Below are 19,318 nucleotides of genomic sequence, written 5' to 3'. Positions count from 1 at the left end.
TCCCGCCTGATCGTCATGCACTAAGGAGCACATGTGACCCAACAATCTCGATGCTAGTATGCTGCTCAGAATTTTGTAATCTACTGTTAGCATCGAAAGCGGTCGGTAAGACGCCGGGTCACTGGCCTCCCTACCAGGTTTGAGTAGGGGGACCACCAGGGCCTCGCACATCAAGCCGGGGACGCGTTCCCGGCGCTTCGCTTCCCTGTACACCACCAATAATCGGGGAGCCAGGAGGTCCACGTAGGTGGAGAAAAACTCCACCGGGAGTCCGTCTAGGCCCGGAGTCTTGTTTCTCGCCATCCCCTTTATGGCGCTGCGGATTTACCCTAGCTCTACGTCTTTACCCAATTCTTTCGCTTGTTCAGGCTCTAGCGCAGGGATCCGCAAGCTCTGCAAGTATTCATCAATCTGGGCAGTGTCCTGTGCTAGTCTACTGTGGTACAACCTTTCATATTAACGCAGGTAACAATCAAGTAACTCCGGCTGAGTGCAAACGTCGGTGCCCTCCGCGGTACGCATTGCCATCGTTGGGGTGGTACGTCTCATGGGGTTGGCCAGCCAAGCCAGGAGTGCTCCCGATTTTTCTCCCTCTGTCAGCGACCTGGTTACATAAGCCTTATAGTCGAAGCTACGCAGTTGTTCGACTTCCACAGCCACCGCGTCCCTCGCCGCCGAGGTTTGTTCCTGAAGCTCTGGGTGGCCGGGGCGGAAAAGCTCCATCTCGCGGAGTTTCCGGTCAGCGTTGGCCAGGTCGTCCAGAATGACCCGCCTCATTCCCACCTTCTTGGTTATGCAGTAACCTCTAACGACCACTTTAAATGCATCCCACTCTGAGGCCCTTGTCCCAGCCGTGCCCTCATTCACAGTGAAGTACTCAGCGATTTTGTCTTCCAGGTCGTCCTGAACACCAGATCCTCCAATATCTCGGGGCGCAGCTTCCAAGTGGGTACACTAGGGGCACCCAGAAACCATCGAAAATCTGTTATTAGGGGATTATGATCGGAGACGGTCCTCGTCAAGTATTCAGACCGCACGGTCGGGACACTAGTTCCGCCGACCCAAGCAGCCCGTCCAGTCGCACATGCAGCTCATGCATGCCAGAGAAGTGGGAGTAGTCCCGGGTGCATGGGTGCTGTGCTCGCCAAATGTCCGTCACTCCCCATTGGACCTGCCACTCACTCCTACCCTTGGCCACCCGTCGGACTGGTGAGTCCGGGAGAGGGGGATGCGATCGGTCGAGCTCAACGTCCACCACCGAATTAAAGTCTCCTCCCATCAAGAGGGGACCCGATAGGAAATGGGCCAGGGAGCCCGACAGCGCGGTCAAGAAAGCGAGTTGGTCCACGTTAGGCGCATAAATGCAACAAATGTTCAGAGCTCTACCCCCCAATGTGCCGGAGATTGCCACGTATCCTCCCTCCGGATCCACCACGGATTTAGTAACCTGCAGGGGCACCCCGGCTCGCACCCAGATCAACACCCCTCTCGCGTAAGCTGAGTATGTGGTGCTGAATACCTGCCCTCTCCACCTACGCTGCAGCGCCAGTCCTTCTGACTTAGTAATGTGTGTCTCCTGTAGAAGCGCAATCTGTACCCCTCTGCGCACTAGGTAAGCGTGGATCTTATGCCGCCTGGACATGGTGTGAAGGCCTCGCACATTCCAAGTGATACATTTCATGAACATTGCTGTAATGGATACATATTATTCCTATATGAACGCTTCCCAAATATACACCAAATGTGTCTTTACCTCAATGTTGAGTTTTTGACACTCCTCCAATTTCCCGTTAATTCTTGCCACCTTCCTTAGTTCCTTCACTGCGTGCTCTGGCTTCCCTGACATGATGAGCCAGCGAGCAGATTCTGCGTACCACCTGTAGGAAGAAACACAAAAAGTTCAGTAATCAGTAATGAGGGCAAGGCCACAATGTTATTAAACCTTATTTATGGCCTCATTAAGAGTCACTGAGTAATTTTGGAGGTGGCCGTAATTACATTTACTGACCCTCATCAGAATTACGAACTCTATGGTAACACCCAGATCCTGTGTGTTTCAGCTGTTGAAAGCAGCTGAAATTTTAGGATGAAATTTCAAGGAGATATGAAGAATTATTGAAGTAGTAGGAGCCAAAATATTGATTCCGCTGGTAATTTCTGATTTTGTTAAGGACCTCTTGAAATACTCCTGTATCGGAAACCTAAGGTGATGGAGCAAACATGCTTCAAAGCGGGCATAAAGAGGCAATAAGTGCAGTGCTTAATTTGAGTCAGTGGTTTCCAGGACTCGCATCCACATTTAATTGGTTTCCAGAACTTAATTGTCATCTCCACACTTATGACACTCTGAAACATGATGGCGCTGCTCATCTAATTTAGACATGATTTCAGAGATGAGCAGAACAACAGTTGTTTATGAATACAATATACACTAACCTGCCTTCTGAATCCCACCCTTTTTTGTTTAGCTCTGGGGACCCAGAATAATCTCAACTGTTGCACTTGAAGGTGAGCGCGATGCTTAGTAGTTGTTTGGTGCTGTCATTGGCCAGTGTGATGGGGCAGTGGGTGGTGCAAGCTACAGTGACCTCCTGGTCAGGGTCATCCACTTACCATTTTGCAAATTAAGCACTGAGTTAGTGTATACCTTCCCCACCTAGATCTGGAATAAGGCTTCTTTTAAGCAACATATTGTCATGCGGTAAATCAAACCTGTTACTTCCTTCAGCTTGTGGCCCTTCTAGTTAAAAGAGAAAAAACAAAGGGAGAGCGAGGAAAAAAGGGTACATCATTATCCCCAAATTAAATGATCAGACAACAAAAGAGGACAGACTCAGCAAGGGAATCCAAAACAAGGCAACACAATGACAAGAGGAGTGGGAAAAAACCCAATAGGTTTGAAAATGAACCCTCACCCACCAACCTAGTTGGTGGCATGCCTCACCATGGGGTTCCCAGCTGGGCTACTGCTTGCAACCCAGCTGTGCTACGACGCCTGATTTACAGTGGAGCGGGTGTTTTATGTAAAGGGGGTGAGTTTAAATGTGGTTTAAAAGTGCCTCTAGGATCCTCTGTTAAGGTCGAACGATGAGGTCCTAGGTAAGGTCGATATTATTAAGGCTATATTGGTCTGCTTTATCCTAAAAAAATGGTCAACATGTTTCAGCCTAAAAAGGTAGATGCAAAGGCTTTCTTCAGGACCAAGAAAGTGAAATGCAGCCAAATTTTGGTGACCACGTGCATTTTCAGCTCACATACTAAGGTGCCCTGTGAGTGCAGGGGCGTAGCTGTACTTATGGTTCGTACCGTCAGTTGTATGATCCGAAACAATAAAACAAAACATAAAAGACATACAAAGTATGAACATCTGAATTGGTAACAATGACTGAGGTGCAACTGCCTCAATCCTTTCCTGCGATAATGCTCAAATTTTCACTTCCAAAAGCAAAGGTTGGCCAATAGATCCATCACCTGGATTCCCTGAAAGGTCGACTTACAAATGAGCATGCAACACACACTACACGCATGTTGAGTATTCAAATAGTGAATTGTGTAATGGAACATTGCTCATAGTGAACGCAAACATGGGAGCCTCCAACCCCATCTGCGGGGGATGCCCAGTTGCACACATAAGTGAGGTGCACACACTTGGTGTGGATTTTCATAGTGAGTGGCATGCAAATATGACTTTATAAAAAAACAGAAAGAAAGAAAGAAGAGCCTATGCACCCACCAATAGCTTTGGAGGTTCTAAAGGTCGCAAAGAACAGTTTGTTGTTAAAGAGCCCGGTATTACACATATAGCTAGAGAATCAGCACATACTAAAAAGGAAGGGTGCACAGACAAAATATCGACTCCAAAATATCGAATGGACAAAATATCGAGTTTAAAATATCGACAATAATAAAATATCGATAACAAAAATATCGTTGGTCAAAATATCGAATAAAATAATGATAAAAAAATATCGAGTACAAAAATATCGACTCAAAAAAATTGACAAGACAAAATATCTATAAATAGTCAATGTAAAAAATTTCGATAATATGTAGAAAAAAGGTTAAAAAAAAAATATTTATTAATAGTAATATAAATTGTAGTTAATGTTTAGGAGCGGGATGTTGGGTTAATAGGGGATAAGGGTGGGGAGTAATTTAATAATAATTAATTAATTAATATATGTTTGTAAATATTTTAATTAATAATTAATTGGTAATTAATTAATATTACTTAGTTAATTAATTAATATAATTTTGTACATGTTTTTAATTAGTAATTAATTGGTAATTAAATAATATTAATTAGTTAATTACATTAATTAGAGTAATTTATTTATATATATAATTTTTAGTTATTGTTAATTAATTGGGAAAAAATAATATTAATTATTAAATTAAATTAATTACAGCTAATGTGCTAATATATTTACTTTATTGTTATTGTTCATTAATAATTAATTGGTAATTAAATAATATTAATTAATTTTGGGTAAAGGAGTATTTTGAGGGTTCAGGGTCAGTTTTCAGTTTTTGGGTAAAGGGGTATTTTTAGGGTTCAGGGTCAGTTTTCAGTTTTTGGGTAAAGGGGTATTTTTAGGGTTCAGGGTCAGTTTTCAGTTTTTGGGTAAAGGGGTATTTTTAGGGTTCAGGGTCAGTTTTCAGTTTTTGGGTAAAGGGGTATTTTTAGGGTTCAGGGTCAGTTTTCAGTTCTTGGGTAAAGGGGTATTTTTGGGGTTCAGGGTCAGTTTTCAGTTTTTGGGTAAAGGGGTATTTTTAGGGTTCAGGGTCAGTTTGGGGTTTTTGGGTAAAGGGGTATTTTTAGGGTTCAGGGTCAGTTTTCAGTTTTTGGGTAAAGGGGTATTTTTTGGGTTCAGGGTCAGTTTTCCCTACTGTTGCACCCACTGGAGTGGGAATAGTAATTGTAACCCCTACGCTATTCAACGCTTTCCCTACGCTTGCACTCTTTGGAGTGGGAATAGTATTTTTTACACTTCTGGTATCGTACGGTAATATAATAGTATCTTATTTAATTATAGTATGTTACTATATATATATGTTTTAACAAATACGATTGTAAAAAATTATTTTTATTATTTTCATTTATTATTTAATTATTATAAGTTAATTTAAGTATTTTTAAGTATATTTTAGTAATTAAATTTGAATATTAATTTAATTTAACACTGTTTTTAATAAAGTCAATATTTTTTACAACTATATTATTGTAAACGATATTTTGTACTCGATATTTTTGTACTTACCTGTTTGTAGATACAAACTCGATATTTTGACTGTCGATATTTTGTCCACGATATTTTTGCAAGTCGATATTTTGTCCCTCGATATTATTTCAGTGATCCAAAAGGAAGTTCTTACAAAGGCTACACGATTGAACAGCTAGTTACGATCCCAGCGGGGGCGGACATGTGTAGTCACACTGCGGGAATGAAAAATGGAGATTAGAGTGGAATATGAATATTAGCAAAGGCACAGGATCTCCCACCTGCAGAAAATAGAAAGCTTACTTCATCACCATAGTCTGTCCGCCTATGGTACCTACTCCAATCCAGCACAAGATCATGATGGTATTGGGGCATGGTGGTGTATTGTTTTAATAAGAAAAAGGTCCCGGAAGACGCTGGTGATGTCGCAACGTACGTGACATGCAGCGTAATGCAGCGTGATAACGTCGGATGCGTAGCTGAGTTAGAGACCAGAATGTGAACGCCAGTGGGGGTGTGTGTTAAAAAAGGAAATGGAATTAAGGTGTGTCATCTAGCTGTATTACTTATAACTGGATATGAGAAAAAAGGTGGTATATCCTTAAAAAATTGTGGCTAGTAAATTCATAAGGGTGCATTCTCATAGCAATGTGAAGTTACTGCCCCACATACTGATGTGGCACTATCAGGAATAAAGGTCACCAGAATTAAAATGAAGGGAAAAATGGGTGGGGACGTCAAAATACCAATTGGTTAGAGTGACTCAATTTGAGTTGGCTGTCACACTGACACAAACAATATTAAGGAACTGTCTGAGCATGGACACTTTGCCACTGGATTCAAGCAAGCCTGGCTGAAGACGGCTGAAATGCCAGAAACCTGTCCTAGGAAGCTTGTTTCTGGTCCAGGGAAGGCATGGCTTGGCAGTTCGGGCTGGACTGTTCCCATGAGGCACAGGGTCAGACTGATTTGCATATGGCCATGTCTGAACTGGGGTGGCAGAGTGGGCTAAAGAACAGTGACGGATTAAAAACAAATCTGTTGACTGGGTGTGAGTGTTTGATTGGTTCAGATGCTCCGTCCATCACCACCCCCTTTTGTACCGCTTTGAGCATGGACAATAGCAGAATGTCTAGATGGCTTGCGAGCTAGCGTTCCAGCTGGGGGCGGGGCAGAAAGGATAAAATGGTCACTCTGAAGCGCAGCGGTCGAGCGCAGCGGGAGCGCCGACACCGCGCCGAAGCCGTGCCAAAGGGGTGCCAGTCTGCGCCAGTCCGTGCCTCGGACGGGCCCAGGGCCAGTCACCCTGATCGGCCCCCTTTGGTGTTGACAAGCTCAGCGACGCGGCAATACTCACGCGCTGATCTTCTGAGACTCGCCCCTCACAGTAAGGGCCCGCCTTGCACACGTGCAAACCTAGCCAATGCTCTGGGCAGGTGCGCTACGTGTGCATTCCAGCCCCAACCCTTCCCCCCCCCACGTCCAGTCAGCAACGCCACCACTACCAACATCAGGGCGGGACTGATTAATGCAAGATCGGCGGTTAAGCATGCGGCCGATATTTTTGAATTACTTTCGGACGGCCAACTGGAGCTGCTATTCCTCACGGAGACTTGGATGACTTGTACCTCCGCTCCTAGTGTTGAACTTGCGGTCCCCAGGGGGTTCAAGATAGCTAGAGTGGATCGCCCCCTGGGTAGAGGGGGCGGACTAGCAGTGGTGTTCAAGGAGGGATGGAGTTTCGAATCCGAGCCTCTGACTGAGAGTCTAGGGGGTGAGGCTCTTCACTTCTCCATTAAAACCCCTCCCCACTTTACCTTAGGTGGATCTTTGATTTACAGGCCCCCGGGCTTGGCTACCCAATTCCTGAATTCCTTAGAGGAATATTAAGTGCCACGGGCCTTAGGTTTTCCTAAGTTTCTTCTGGTCGGTGACCTAAATATCCACATGGATGCCCCTGATTCCTCCGAAGCTCGCAGGCTTGGGGAAATTCTTGAGCTTGCCCAGTTAGAACAATGGGTTTCTGGTCCCACGCACGCGGGTGGCCATCTACTTGACTTGGTGTGCACGAATTTCCCCATCCAGTCAGTGTTTGTGGAAAAAACATCCTGGTCTGACCATGACTTGGTCAGGTTCAGCTGGGAGATGGCAGAGCCCAGCCCCCCGCCCCCTACTTGCCATCTTCAAAAAATTAACCTTCCCGCGTTTAGACTTGCCCTGTCTAACACTCGTCCACAACTTAAGGGATGTTTGGACGAAGTAGTTGGGGAGTTTAATGAATGGATACGGCAGGCGGCGACTGCCTCTACTAAGCAAACTATGCTGACTAGAGCCAGACGCTCGCCCTCCCAACCCTGGTTTTCCCCTGAACTAAGAGAGATGAAACAGGGCTGCAAAAAATTAGAACGTTTATGGAGGAGAGAGTACAGCCCCGAGGCTAAGTCCGCCCTACGGCTTGCTCAAAAAGACTACTATGCAGCCATTAGGGATGCAAAAGGTAACTATTATGCTGGGCGCATTAACAAGGCCAATAACAACAGCAGAGAGATCTTTGCGATTGTTAAAAGCTTTGTGTCCCCTGTTGCGGAAGCTATGCCCCTCCCGTCCTCTGCGCAATGGTGCGAGGAGTTGTCCACTTTTTTTATAACTAAAATAGCGAAGATTCAGCAGGGCCTTTTAGAGGCACTTCCTGCCGACTGCTCTGTAGCTGGCCCCTGTTCGCCCTCTCCCTCATCCTCTGGGCACCAACTTACCACCTTCGTACAAGTTGCGGAGGGTGATGTTCTCCATCTTCTCCAGTCCCTAAAATCGGGCTCTCCTGCCGACCCGTGCCCTGCCCGAGTGCTCTCGGAGGTGGCGGTTACAGTCTGCAGTGAGATCACGCAGATGGTGAACCTCTCCCTGGCCGCAGGCGCAGTTCCCCAGGTTTGGAAACACGCCAAACTCCTTCCACTATTGAAGAAACCAGGACTGGACGTGTCGGTTCCGGAAAACTACCGACCCATCTCCCTTCTACCTGCTCTCACAAAAATCTGTGAGAAGGTAGTTCTTCAACAAGTGGAGAGCTTTGTCGAAACATCTAATGCCCTCCACCCTGCCCAATCGGGCTTTAGGGCTGCTTATAGCACCGAGACGGCCCTGGTGGAGATGACCGAGGCAATTCGGGAATGTCTTGACGGAGGTGGCAGAGCGGTCCTAATTTTATTGGACCTCTCTGCCGCTTTCGATACTGTCCCCTATGATCTCCTTCTCGGTCGGCTGTCTGCCATAGGTATTGGGGGAGTGGTGCTGGGATGGCTGTCCTCTTTTTTATCTGATAGGACCCAGCAGGTCTGGATGCCTCCGCATGCCTCTGAGCAAAAGCCTTTGCTTACAGGGGTCCCGCAGGGGTCCACACTTAGCCCCTTACTGTTCAATGTGTACATTACACCTTTGGTATACCTAGCTGAACAGTTTGGGGCTAAAATCTTAGGGTATGCTGATGACACCCAATTGTTGTTTACCTGGCCAGACGACAATCTGAACACGTCTACAGTCCATCAGTGTCTGTCCTCGGTATTTCGCTGGCTAACACAGGCCCAGCTGAAGTGCAATGAGGACAAGTCCGAAGTGCTCTTTTATGGCTCCTTCCCCCCCTCATTTAAGAGCACACTTTGGCCTTCTAACATTCCTTGCCCAATAGAGATTGGGAGACCAGCAAAAAATCTGGGTATCTGGTTTACGGAGGATCTCAGATTTGAGCATCACATCAAAAAACTTACAGGCACCTGTTTTGCCACTTTGAAAATGCTCCGCAAATTTTTCCCCTTGCTCCCTAGGGAGGCCAGAGAGTCGGTTGCCAGAGCGCTCATACTGGCCCGCCTCGATTACGCGAATGCACTGTTTAGTGGCATTCCGGCATACCTGGGGAAACGCCTCCAAATTATTCAGAATGCGGCTGTACGCCTACTATTTAACATCCCCAGGTGGAAGAACGTTCGCACTGAGCTGCGCTCGCTTCACTGGCTTCCCATAGCGCAACGCATTCTGTTTAAATCTTTGGTGTTGGCGTTTCGTGCAATTCATGACCAGGGCCCCTCGTACTTGAGAAAGAGATTCACAAGGTACATCCCGGCACGCACCCTGAGATCCGCCTCTCTGTTTAAACTGTCCCTTCCCCGTTTTAGACGTGTCAGACTGGGCGGCCAGTCGCTGTCTGTTGTGGTGGCTCGGGCCTGGAATGCCCTCCCTCTCCATCTACGCTCCACGCCGACAGTGGCTGCTTTCAAAAAACACCTGAAAACTCACCTTTTCAAGAGTGCAGTCTAGGAGGATCCCCCGATGTCTTGTTCTCTGCCGATCTGTCTTTTCCCCCGCGCCAGGATACACACCAGTAACAGAGCGCGTTACAAAACGGTTTATACTTATACTTATACTTATGTAGAAACAGTCCTGAAGGAAATTGGCCTCTCTGAATTATTTAAGGATCCATCGGCTTGTAGAAAGGTTTAAAAGTAAAAGGCCAAGGTACAGAAAAGACTCCAATACATCCAGAACGCCTCCGCCCGACTCATCCTGGACATCCCCCGACGCAGCCACATCTCCGGCCACCTGAGGGACCTGCACTGGCTCCCCGTCAACAAGAGGATTACGTTCAGGCTCCTCACCCACGCACACAAGTCTCTCCACAACCTGGGCCCCAAGTACCTCAACGACCGCCTGACCTTCTATACGCCCACCCGCCAGCTACGCTCTACTAGCCTTGCCCTCGCCGCCGTACCATGCATCCGAAGAGCCACTGCCGGAGGCAGATCCTTCTCCTACCTGGCGGCCAAGACATGGAACTCCCTCCCCATCCACCTCCGCTGACCCAGGACAACCTCGCCTTCAGGAGACAACTCAAGACCTGGCTGTTCGAGCAGTAGCGGACCCCTTCCCCCAAGCGCCTTGGGACCCTTCTGGGTGAGTAGTGCGCTATACAAGTGTTATGATTGATTGATTCATTGATTGAATGTGTTTTTGTTGATGGTGGATTATAAGCAACAGGAATACCATAAAGAGAAACATGCTGTGGTTACCTATCATTTGAACCCACCATCGATAGAGAGAGGGTACTTCTACCTAGCAAACGTTACTAGCCCACAAAAGAAATTCATACTACTAAGGTTTCATATGAATATGATTCCACTGATGTTAGGCTATCCGGACAAAACCTATAACCATGCAGATTTAAGTGTGTGCCCATGTGATAACTTCTCAATACAAACTAAATTGCATCTAGTTTTATTTTTCAGGATCTGTGAAAAAGACAGGAACGACTATCTTAAGCCAATCCTAAAGCAAAGGAACTTTAATCAATGCTGGGTTGCGTAATATTTTTTAAAATGGTTATCTGACCACCTGGTATGCTTTTCGGTAGCTACGTTCTTATGGGCCTGCATGAGACAAAGGAAGAGGGGGCTGGTATAACCCTTGGGCCTGTTACTTGCTAACTCCTTTGTATATTGTAAGGGGTTGATTAGGAAACTAGAGTTTATTTTTTATTTTTTATAATGTGGAAAAATTTTGATGTGCTAGGTTTGTTTTTATCCTTTTTATCGCAGATAACATTTGACTTATTTACTGTTCTTATGGATTATGAACTTTTATCATGTATCTATTTGTGCTTTTATGATCGTTTTTAACTGATCGAATAAAGATTTTGACTAACTGGGGGGAGGGGGCGGGGTCAAAATCCCCATTGGTTAGACTGACTCAATTTGAGTTGGCTGTCAAAGATACGTCCATGGACTACCGGGTTGGATAGAGTTTATTTATTAAGTGTTCGGAAATTCTAATGTTGGATTCCCAAGTACTCAACTGTGTATGTATCCTCAGGAGACATCAGATTAGCTATTGTTAAGGGCATTCCAAGGGATGTTGTCATTCAGGCCGTTTTTGTGGGATGACAGGCAGTAAACCCATTGTTGCTCCTTTTCGAGGAGGTGGCTCTGTAAGTTAGTGAGATTTTTGTCCAGCTGCTTGATAACCACGAACTGCAGGTCGTTGGTCGTGTGTCCAATAGTCAAAAAAAGATCGCCCATTTTTGTGGTATTGCGCCTGCATCTGATGTTGCTTCAGTGTTCACAGATACAAACTTTGATTTTACGGCTTTTCATGCCAACGTAATGTAGGCCGCATGGGCAGGTGATCAGGAAGTTCACATTGCATGAGTTGCAATAGGTATGTTTTGCTAGCTGACAAATCTTCCTGGGTTCCAGGTTAAGTGTCTTTTCTGTTTTTGTCAAATAACACATACTCCAGTTCCTCCATGGGAATTGCCCTGTGACATTGGGCAACCCCCTTGAGTGGAGAACTGTGCAGGTTGGCTGTTCTTGTGTTCTTGGACTAATAGAAATCAGGCTGTCCCTCAAACTTTGTGCTTTATTGTAGGAAAACATAGGTTTTTCCAAGTCCATCTTGCCTGTTTCAAGAATTCTGGACACCCGGTTAGAGATAGTACTATAGGTAGTCACGCATGTAAGGGGTATAGTTGTAGACGTTCTTTGTGACTGCTCAAGCAGACCTTCTCTGGTTTGATTTCGAGACGTTTTTGGGCGGTCATCAGTGTTTTATCAGGGTATACACGTTCACTTAGTTTGGGGGAAAGGGCTGATCCTTGGTCTTTATAGGTCCCAGGAGGCTTGTTTCCGGTCCAGGGAGGACCTGGCCTCCCTGGCAGCTCGGTCTGGACTGTTCCCATGGGGCACAGGGTCAAGACTAATTTGCAAAAGAACGATGGATTTAACCTAGATCTTGAGACTGGGGGAGAATGTTTACATTGTCAGCATTCCGTCCATTAGTTGTTTGTTGTAACACTTTTTGCCCTAAGTGGGATGGGTATGCTCATTTGTGGGTCCCTTGCTCACTGTGCCATTGGATTCAAGCTAGCCTGGCTGAAGAAGGGTGACATACCCTGAAACCGGTCCCAGGATGCTTGTTTCCAGTCCAGGAAGAACCTGGCCTGACAGTTCAGTCTGGACTGTTCCCATGAGGCACAGGGGCAAGACTGATTTACATATGGCTGGGTCCAAACTGGGTGACATAGTGGGCAAAAGAACGATGGATTTAACCCAGATATTTTGACTGGGGGACAATATTTGAATCTAACTCAAGCAGAAGAGAATCTACTGAACAAGGGTCTAGGTTTTGTACCTACCACAAGACTGGACGAATGTTTTTGCAAGTTCAAAATAAAAGCATTCTTTCAGAACCATACTCTAGGAGATGAGTCAGAGGATACAGGTGATACCAACCGGTGATTAAAATCAATGTTTACTCCACCTCCAAGCACGATACCAGTTGAATTGATTGCGTTTGAGTAGGCGGTCTTCAATTAAATCAACAAAAAAACAGAAGGAAAGTCTTCGAAGAATACGAGTGGCAGGGAATTCATTGCACCTGCGACCCTATGCAATAACATCAACATCGTTATCAAGTCAGCTAAAAAAGGAGGTGGAATAAATCTCCAAAACAAAGAGGACTATTAACTTAAATGCAAACGCCTACTGAATGTTCATAAGAATTACCAACGTCTGGAAAATGATCCCACCAGGAGCCTGAAAGAAAATATCAAAGTCCTATTATTATGTTTCTTATATAGCGCCTGAATCGACCCCCGAAGGGGTATCTCCGCGCTTGCCTTGGGAACCCGTCCTGGCTTTTCCCTGTGAGATAGCCCCTACAGGGCATCCCCAAGGTGAAAGCCAGGCATCCCGCCGCGGGGGGGCCGTTGTGGAGATTAAGAAAGCTTAATGCCCAGAGTTGCAGAGTGTGAACCCATGATTAGGTCAGGCACCGAAGCGAGAATTATCGAGTCCATGGACATTTGAGCTCAAGACCCTGCCGCGTCGGGAATTGAACCCAGGTCCCGGGTCTGACCTCTGCTTCAGGGTCTTCCTGCTCTAACCAGTGAGCCACACTCCTCCTAGTGGAGGATGCCTACATTTGGGGTGATATCAGTAAACGCAAGCCGAATTCTTAACAACAGGGGAGGCAAGGATTCCCTATTTTTTACACCCTTCCAAAAAAAATACAAAAAAGGAATTCCCCTGGCCGTACAATAGTGTTGGGTATTGGCTCATTATGAGAACCACTCTCTCGCTTCTGTGATTTTTTCCTCAAGCCAATAGTCCAAGCGACTCCCACCTATTTGAAAGACACAAAAGACCTATTATGACAACTAGATTCCCTCACTATCAACTCAGAAACTTCTCTACTGGTCAGGCTCAAAATCGAGAGCTAATATACTAGCCTCCCCCGGATGACACACTCATGGTTTTGAAAACAGCCCTGGAAACCGGTACATGGGATCATAACACCCCAAGGTCCTATAACTAAATTGTGAGGAATCGCCACTAAAAGACAACTTCTTTGAGTTTGATGGAGACCTCTTTCTGCAGACCTTTGGCACCTTTAAGGGGCAGCACCTATGCCTTGAGTGTGGTGTGTATGCATGTCTTTGAATTTGAAAAAAAGTACATCCTCAACTCAGACAAGCCATTTAAGGAGAATATCAAGTTCTATAAACAATATATTGACAATATCCATTAGATTTGGGAAGGACTGGAAGAGACATTTATCTCTTTCTTGAATTGGATCAAGGACCATGACTCAAAGTTCACTCACAGTGTGGACTAGAAGAAAATCCCTTTCTTTGACGTGGATATTAAAGCTGATATGGGCAAACTTCGAGCAAAACATACTTCAAACACACAGCAAAACATGGTTTGACAGCTTCCATCTGAGGCCTTTACGAGAAAACCTGCCTTTCGGCCAATAACTTCGATTCCGAAGGATCAGCAGCAATATTGACGATTATAAAGACCAAGCATCATCCCTTTCCTCCAAACTAAGGGAACGTTGATACCTGGAGAAAATCCTCAGGACTGCCCAAAAATGGGCCAGAATTCAAAACAGAGATGGTCTGCTGGAGCAGACACAAAGACCGACTACAACAATACCCCTTATGTGTGTGACAACCTATAGTACCATCTCTAACCAGATGTACAGAAATATTCAAAAACATTGGAGGATGCTCGGAACAGGCAAACTGGACCTGGAAAAACATATGTTTTCCTACAAAAAAGCACAAAGTTTGAAGGACAGCCTGATTTCTACACGTCCGAGAACACAAGAACAGCAAACCTGCACAGTCCTCAACGCATGGGCTTTGCCCAATGTCACACCACACTTCCCATGCGGGAATCATAGTGTGTGTGTCACTTGACAAAAACAGAAAAGACACTTAACCGGGAACCCGAGAAGACGTGGCAGCTAGTAAAACATACCAATTGCAACTCATGCAATGTGATCTGCCTGATCACCTGCCCGTGCGGCCTATGCTACATCGGCATGACAAACCGTAAAATCAAAGTTTGTATCAGTGAACACCGAAGTAACATAAGATGCATGCACAATACCACAAAAATGAGCAATAGTCTATCGGCTATTGGACACATGACCAATGACCTCTACTGGGTGGTTATCGAGCAGCGGGACAAAAACCTCACTAACTTACAGAGCCGCCTCCTCAAAAGGAGCAACAATGGGTTTACCGTCTGTCATCCCACAAAAACAGCCTGAATGACAATATCCCGTGGACTGCACTTAACAATAGCTAATCTGATGTCCTCTGAGGATGCATACATGGTTGAGTACTTGGGAATCCAACATGAGAATTTCCGAACACTTGATAAAAAACAACTCTAGTCAACCGCTTGTCCACGGACGTAGCATTGACAGCCGACTCAAATTGAGTCAGTCTAACCAATGGGGACTTTGACCCCGCCCCCCTTTTTCTCCCTTCATTTTCATTCTGGTGGTCTTTTTTCCTGATAGTGCCACATCAGTATGTCGGGCAGTAACTCTGCATTTCCGTGAGAATGCACCCTTATGAATTATGAACCGTACATAGTAATTTACTCACCACGATTTTTAAGGATATACCACCTTTTTTCTCGTATCCAGTTATCAGTAATGCAGCTAGATGACACACGGTAATTCCTTTTCCTATTTTAACACACACTCCAAGTGGCATTCAAATTCTAGTCTCTAACTCAGCTACAGGTCCAACGTTGTCACGGCGCAAGACGCTGTACGATACGTACGTTGCGACGTCACCAGCGACTTCCGGGTCCTTTTTCTTATTAAAACAATACACCAAAATTCCCCTGTACCATCGGGATCCCATGCTGGACTGGAGTAGCTACCATAGGCGGACGGATTACCTTGTTGAAATAAGCTTTCTGTTTCCTGCAGGTGGGAGATCCTGTTGGATTCCACCGGCCCAGACACTGCAGGAACGTAGTATGGCCCAATCCACTACCCTGACTCAAATGTTACCCATGCGGTATACAACCATGAGAAAACACTGGAGCCTAGGGCAGGGGGTAGGAAAACAAAACAAAAAAAAAGGGGAATGGACTTCGGAAGAGTTCACCCAGACCTGGACTGCAGACCACACTAGCCACCACCTCCACGCTTCTGTACTTGTTGGCTGTACAGGATCAGCTTCGGGAGGTCCAGCAACAGAGAGCGAGCACAGCGTTTGCTGGAGGTGATTCCAGAGTCACAGTAAAATTAAACTTTCTTCTGAGTCTTTATTTCAATGCACAGGTTATTTAGAGGGGGGAAATAGCCTTTCTATTGGCACAAAAAACCCGAAGGACTGTCAAGAGTCTTGGGCAACCACGGAGCAAACAACACCAAACACCGCATCCGGGATTAGCAGCGTTCTGTACTGGTTTCAGCGTGGCGGAAAACGACCAAGCAGCCCACAACGCGGAGGACTGCCTACAGCAAACGCGGAAGCCGAACGCGTCTCACCGGCTCCTTGCAACGTCTACGGAGTACCCTTGCAGAGTACACTGTTCTTCCTGCGGTGAGTGTCCGAGGGGACTGGAGCCCCAGTAGCCCTCGGAAGTCCAAACAATAAGGCTAAAGCAAACGGCAGGATTCGGGAAGGAAACAGGGAAAACAAAGCGACAGGGAAAGGAAGGGGCAGTAAGTGGAGCACAGAAATTCAGGAAGGAAACAAGAAAAGGAACACGAGCCCGTGAACCTATTTCGGAGGGGAGCTCAGCACAACAACCCCAAACCTGGAACCTAATGCAAAAAAAAGATACCAAGCACTGAATCAAGGGTGGGGCTGGTCTTTAAACACAGTAGGGCTGGTCATGTGATGGTGAAATATGGCCATGGAAAGTGGACTAGACCTGATTCCCTAACAGTACCCGCCCCCAACAACCCTCCCCACGGGACGGGGCTTAGAAGGGTGCTGCCTATGGAACAAACGGACCAACCGTGCACATGCGCACTCCCAGCTGGTTCCCATGTCCGAACCTCAGGAGCATAGCCCTTCCAATCCACAAGGTAGAAGAGACGACCTCTCCTGCGTCTGGAATCCAGGATAGCCTGAACCTCAAACTCCTCTTCCCCATCCACCATCAACGGAGGGGGTGGTGGCACAACCTGAGTAGATGGAACATAAGGCTTTAACAGTGATGTATGAAACACTGGATGGACTTTATAGTCATCAGGCAATACAAGCTTCATTGCCACGGGATTAATCACCTGTATTATAGCAAACGGTCCCACATACCTAGGCTGCAAAGTACGGGACCCCTGCAACCTAAGATTACGAGAGGCTAACCACACTCGATCACCCACTTTGTAAGATGGAGCAGGAACTCTGTGTTTGTCTGCCTGAGCCTTCATGGTGACTTTGGCTGCCTGTAACTGTTCCCGAGCTATGTCCCAAATACCACCCAGAGACCTACTTATATTGTCTATGGCTGGCACATGCCCAGTAGGTTGGATGGCTAACGCCCTGGGATGATACCCCAATGAACAAAAAAAAGGAGTCATACCCAAAGCGGAATGCAAGCTGTTATTGTAGGCGAATTCCGCAATAGGAAGAGCCACCAACCAGTCACAGGACAAAGAAGACACAAGGCACCTTAAGAACTGCTCCATGGTTTGGTTAGTTCGTTCTGTCTGACCATCTGATTGCGGGTGGTATGCTGACGATAAACGTACTTCTATTTTAAGCACAGAGCCCAATTCAGTCCAAAAATGGGACACAAACTGTGCCTCCCTGTCAGAAACAATCGCAGATGGCAACCCATGGATCCTAACTACAGAAGACATAAACACCAAAGCCATTTCCCTGGCAGTAGGGATCTTGGGCAACGGGATGAAATGTGCCATTTTTGTGAACAGATCTACTACCACCAGTATGGCGGAATGCCCTGACACATATGGTAGATCCGTCACAAAATCCATACTAACGGTATGCCAAGGAGCAGGAGGGACCTCTAAGGGTTGTAGCAGACCAGATGGCTTGCTATGGGTAGGCTTACTGGTGGCACAAACGGGACATGCTGCCACATAACTCTGTATATCCTTAATCAGTGTATCCCACCAAAACCATTGCAAACACATCTCCCTTGTCTTTTGCATCCCCGGATGTGCAACTAGCGAAGAAGCATGACACCACTTCAAAACCATCTCCCTCAAAGCTGGGGGAACAAACAAGCGCTTCCCATGATACAACAACCCATCCTGCACCAACACCTGGGGTAGAGCCAACCAAGGGGCCAAATCCAACTGCCTCAACTGCTCCTTCACCAGGGAGGGAAACTCCTCAGAGTGCGTAACCCCTATAATCCTCTCCTCACTGATCATCGGTCTATCCTCTTTTACACGTCCCTCAGGCCTGCCTTCCACATGTATCCCGGAAAGGGCATCAGATTTTATCTGCTGTGCGGCGGGCCGGTAAGTAATGACAAAATCATACTCGTTAAAAAATAAGACCCACCACATTTGGCGAGGTGTTAACGCCCGCGCAGACCGAAAGAATTCCAGATTCTTGTGATCTGTATAAATCGTGACGCTGTGCCTAGCACCCCATAAATAATGACGCCACTCCTCAAATGATAATTTCACCGCCAACAACTCCCTCTCGGCCACCGTATAATAGCGCTCCGCAGGTAACAGGGTCTTAGAGAAAAAGGCAATGGGGTGCATCTGGCCAGTCTCAGCTTCCCTTTGGGACAACACCCCTCCTACCGCACACAAGGAGGCGTCTGTTTCCACAAAAAACGGTAAGGCAGTATCGGGATGCACCAAAACTGGTGCTTATGTAAATTTCCCTAACAAAAGGCGAAAAGCGTTCTGAGCTTCAACAGACCAGACAAAGGGAACCCCCTTCCTCAGCAATCGGGTCATGGGAGCCACGATATCGGAGAAATGAGCCATAAAACGCAGGTAGAAATTGGCGAACCCCAAAAGGGCCTGGATATGCTTGACAGTGGATGGAACAGGCCAGGTGACAATTGCCTCTATCTTTCTGGGGTCCATTTGAATACCTTCCGACGTGATGATAAACCCCAAGAACTCTACCTTCTGGGTGCTAAACTGGCACTTATCCAATTTGGCGTACAGATGATGGTCCTGTAACTTCTGTAGCACCTGAGACACATGTACCTGGTGCTCAGCCCCCGTCTCAGAAAAGATCAATATGTCGTCCAGACAGACGATGACACTTCTATCTAGGTATTCACGGAGGACTTCATTAATGAAGAACTGGAAGGCTGCCGGCGCATTGCATATGCCAAATGGCATTACGCAATATTCAAATAGGCCGTATTTGGTTTTAAACGCCGTCTTCCATTCATCCCCGGGGCGAACACGTATAAGATGATAAGCACCCCGCAAATCCAGTTTAGTAAATACCGTTGCCTTGCGGAGCTGGTCCAGCAACACGGGAATGAGTGGAAGGGGGTACCTATTCTTTACGGTAGGCTTATTCAGAGCCCTATAGTCCACACATGCTCTCAACGTCCCCTCCTTCTTCGGAATGAAGAAGATCGCCGATGACACAGGCGAGCAGGAGGGACGAATATAACCCATCTTCAACATCTCCTCCAGATACTCCTTGAGATGTATCTCCTCAGGTTCCGAGAGCGCATATATGCGACAAGAAGGTAAAGGGACCCCTGGTATTAAGTCGATCTTACAGTCAAACGACCTGTGTGGAGGAAGACCCTGTGCCTGGATTTTGTAAAAAAAAACCC

General features: G+C 46.4%; 1 protein-coding gene across 1 annotated transcript in view; it reads right to left on the bottom strand.

The window, feature by feature from the left end:
• The window catches only part of LOC147691771 (solute carrier family 22 member 6-A-like), a 475,311-nt gene that overhangs the window by 223,489 nt on the left and 232,504 nt on the right, over positions 1-19,318 (bottom strand). The window contains exon 5 of the mRNA XM_086938064.1: positions 1,754-1,877. Within this exon, the coding sequence (XP_086794190.1) occupies positions 1,754-1,877 (124 nt within the window). The remainder of the gene's footprint in view (positions 1-1,753; positions 1,878-19,318) is intronic.

Source organism: Lissotriton vulgaris, chromosome 9 (genome assembly GCF_964263255.1).
Source record: "Lissotriton vulgaris chromosome 9, aLisVul1.2, whole genome shotgun sequence".
Taxonomy (NCBI): domain Eukaryota; kingdom Metazoa; phylum Chordata; class Amphibia; order Caudata; family Salamandridae; genus Lissotriton; species Lissotriton vulgaris.
The sequence above is the reverse complement of the archived record's forward strand: the minus strand, read 5'-3'. Positions and strand labels throughout refer to the sequence as shown.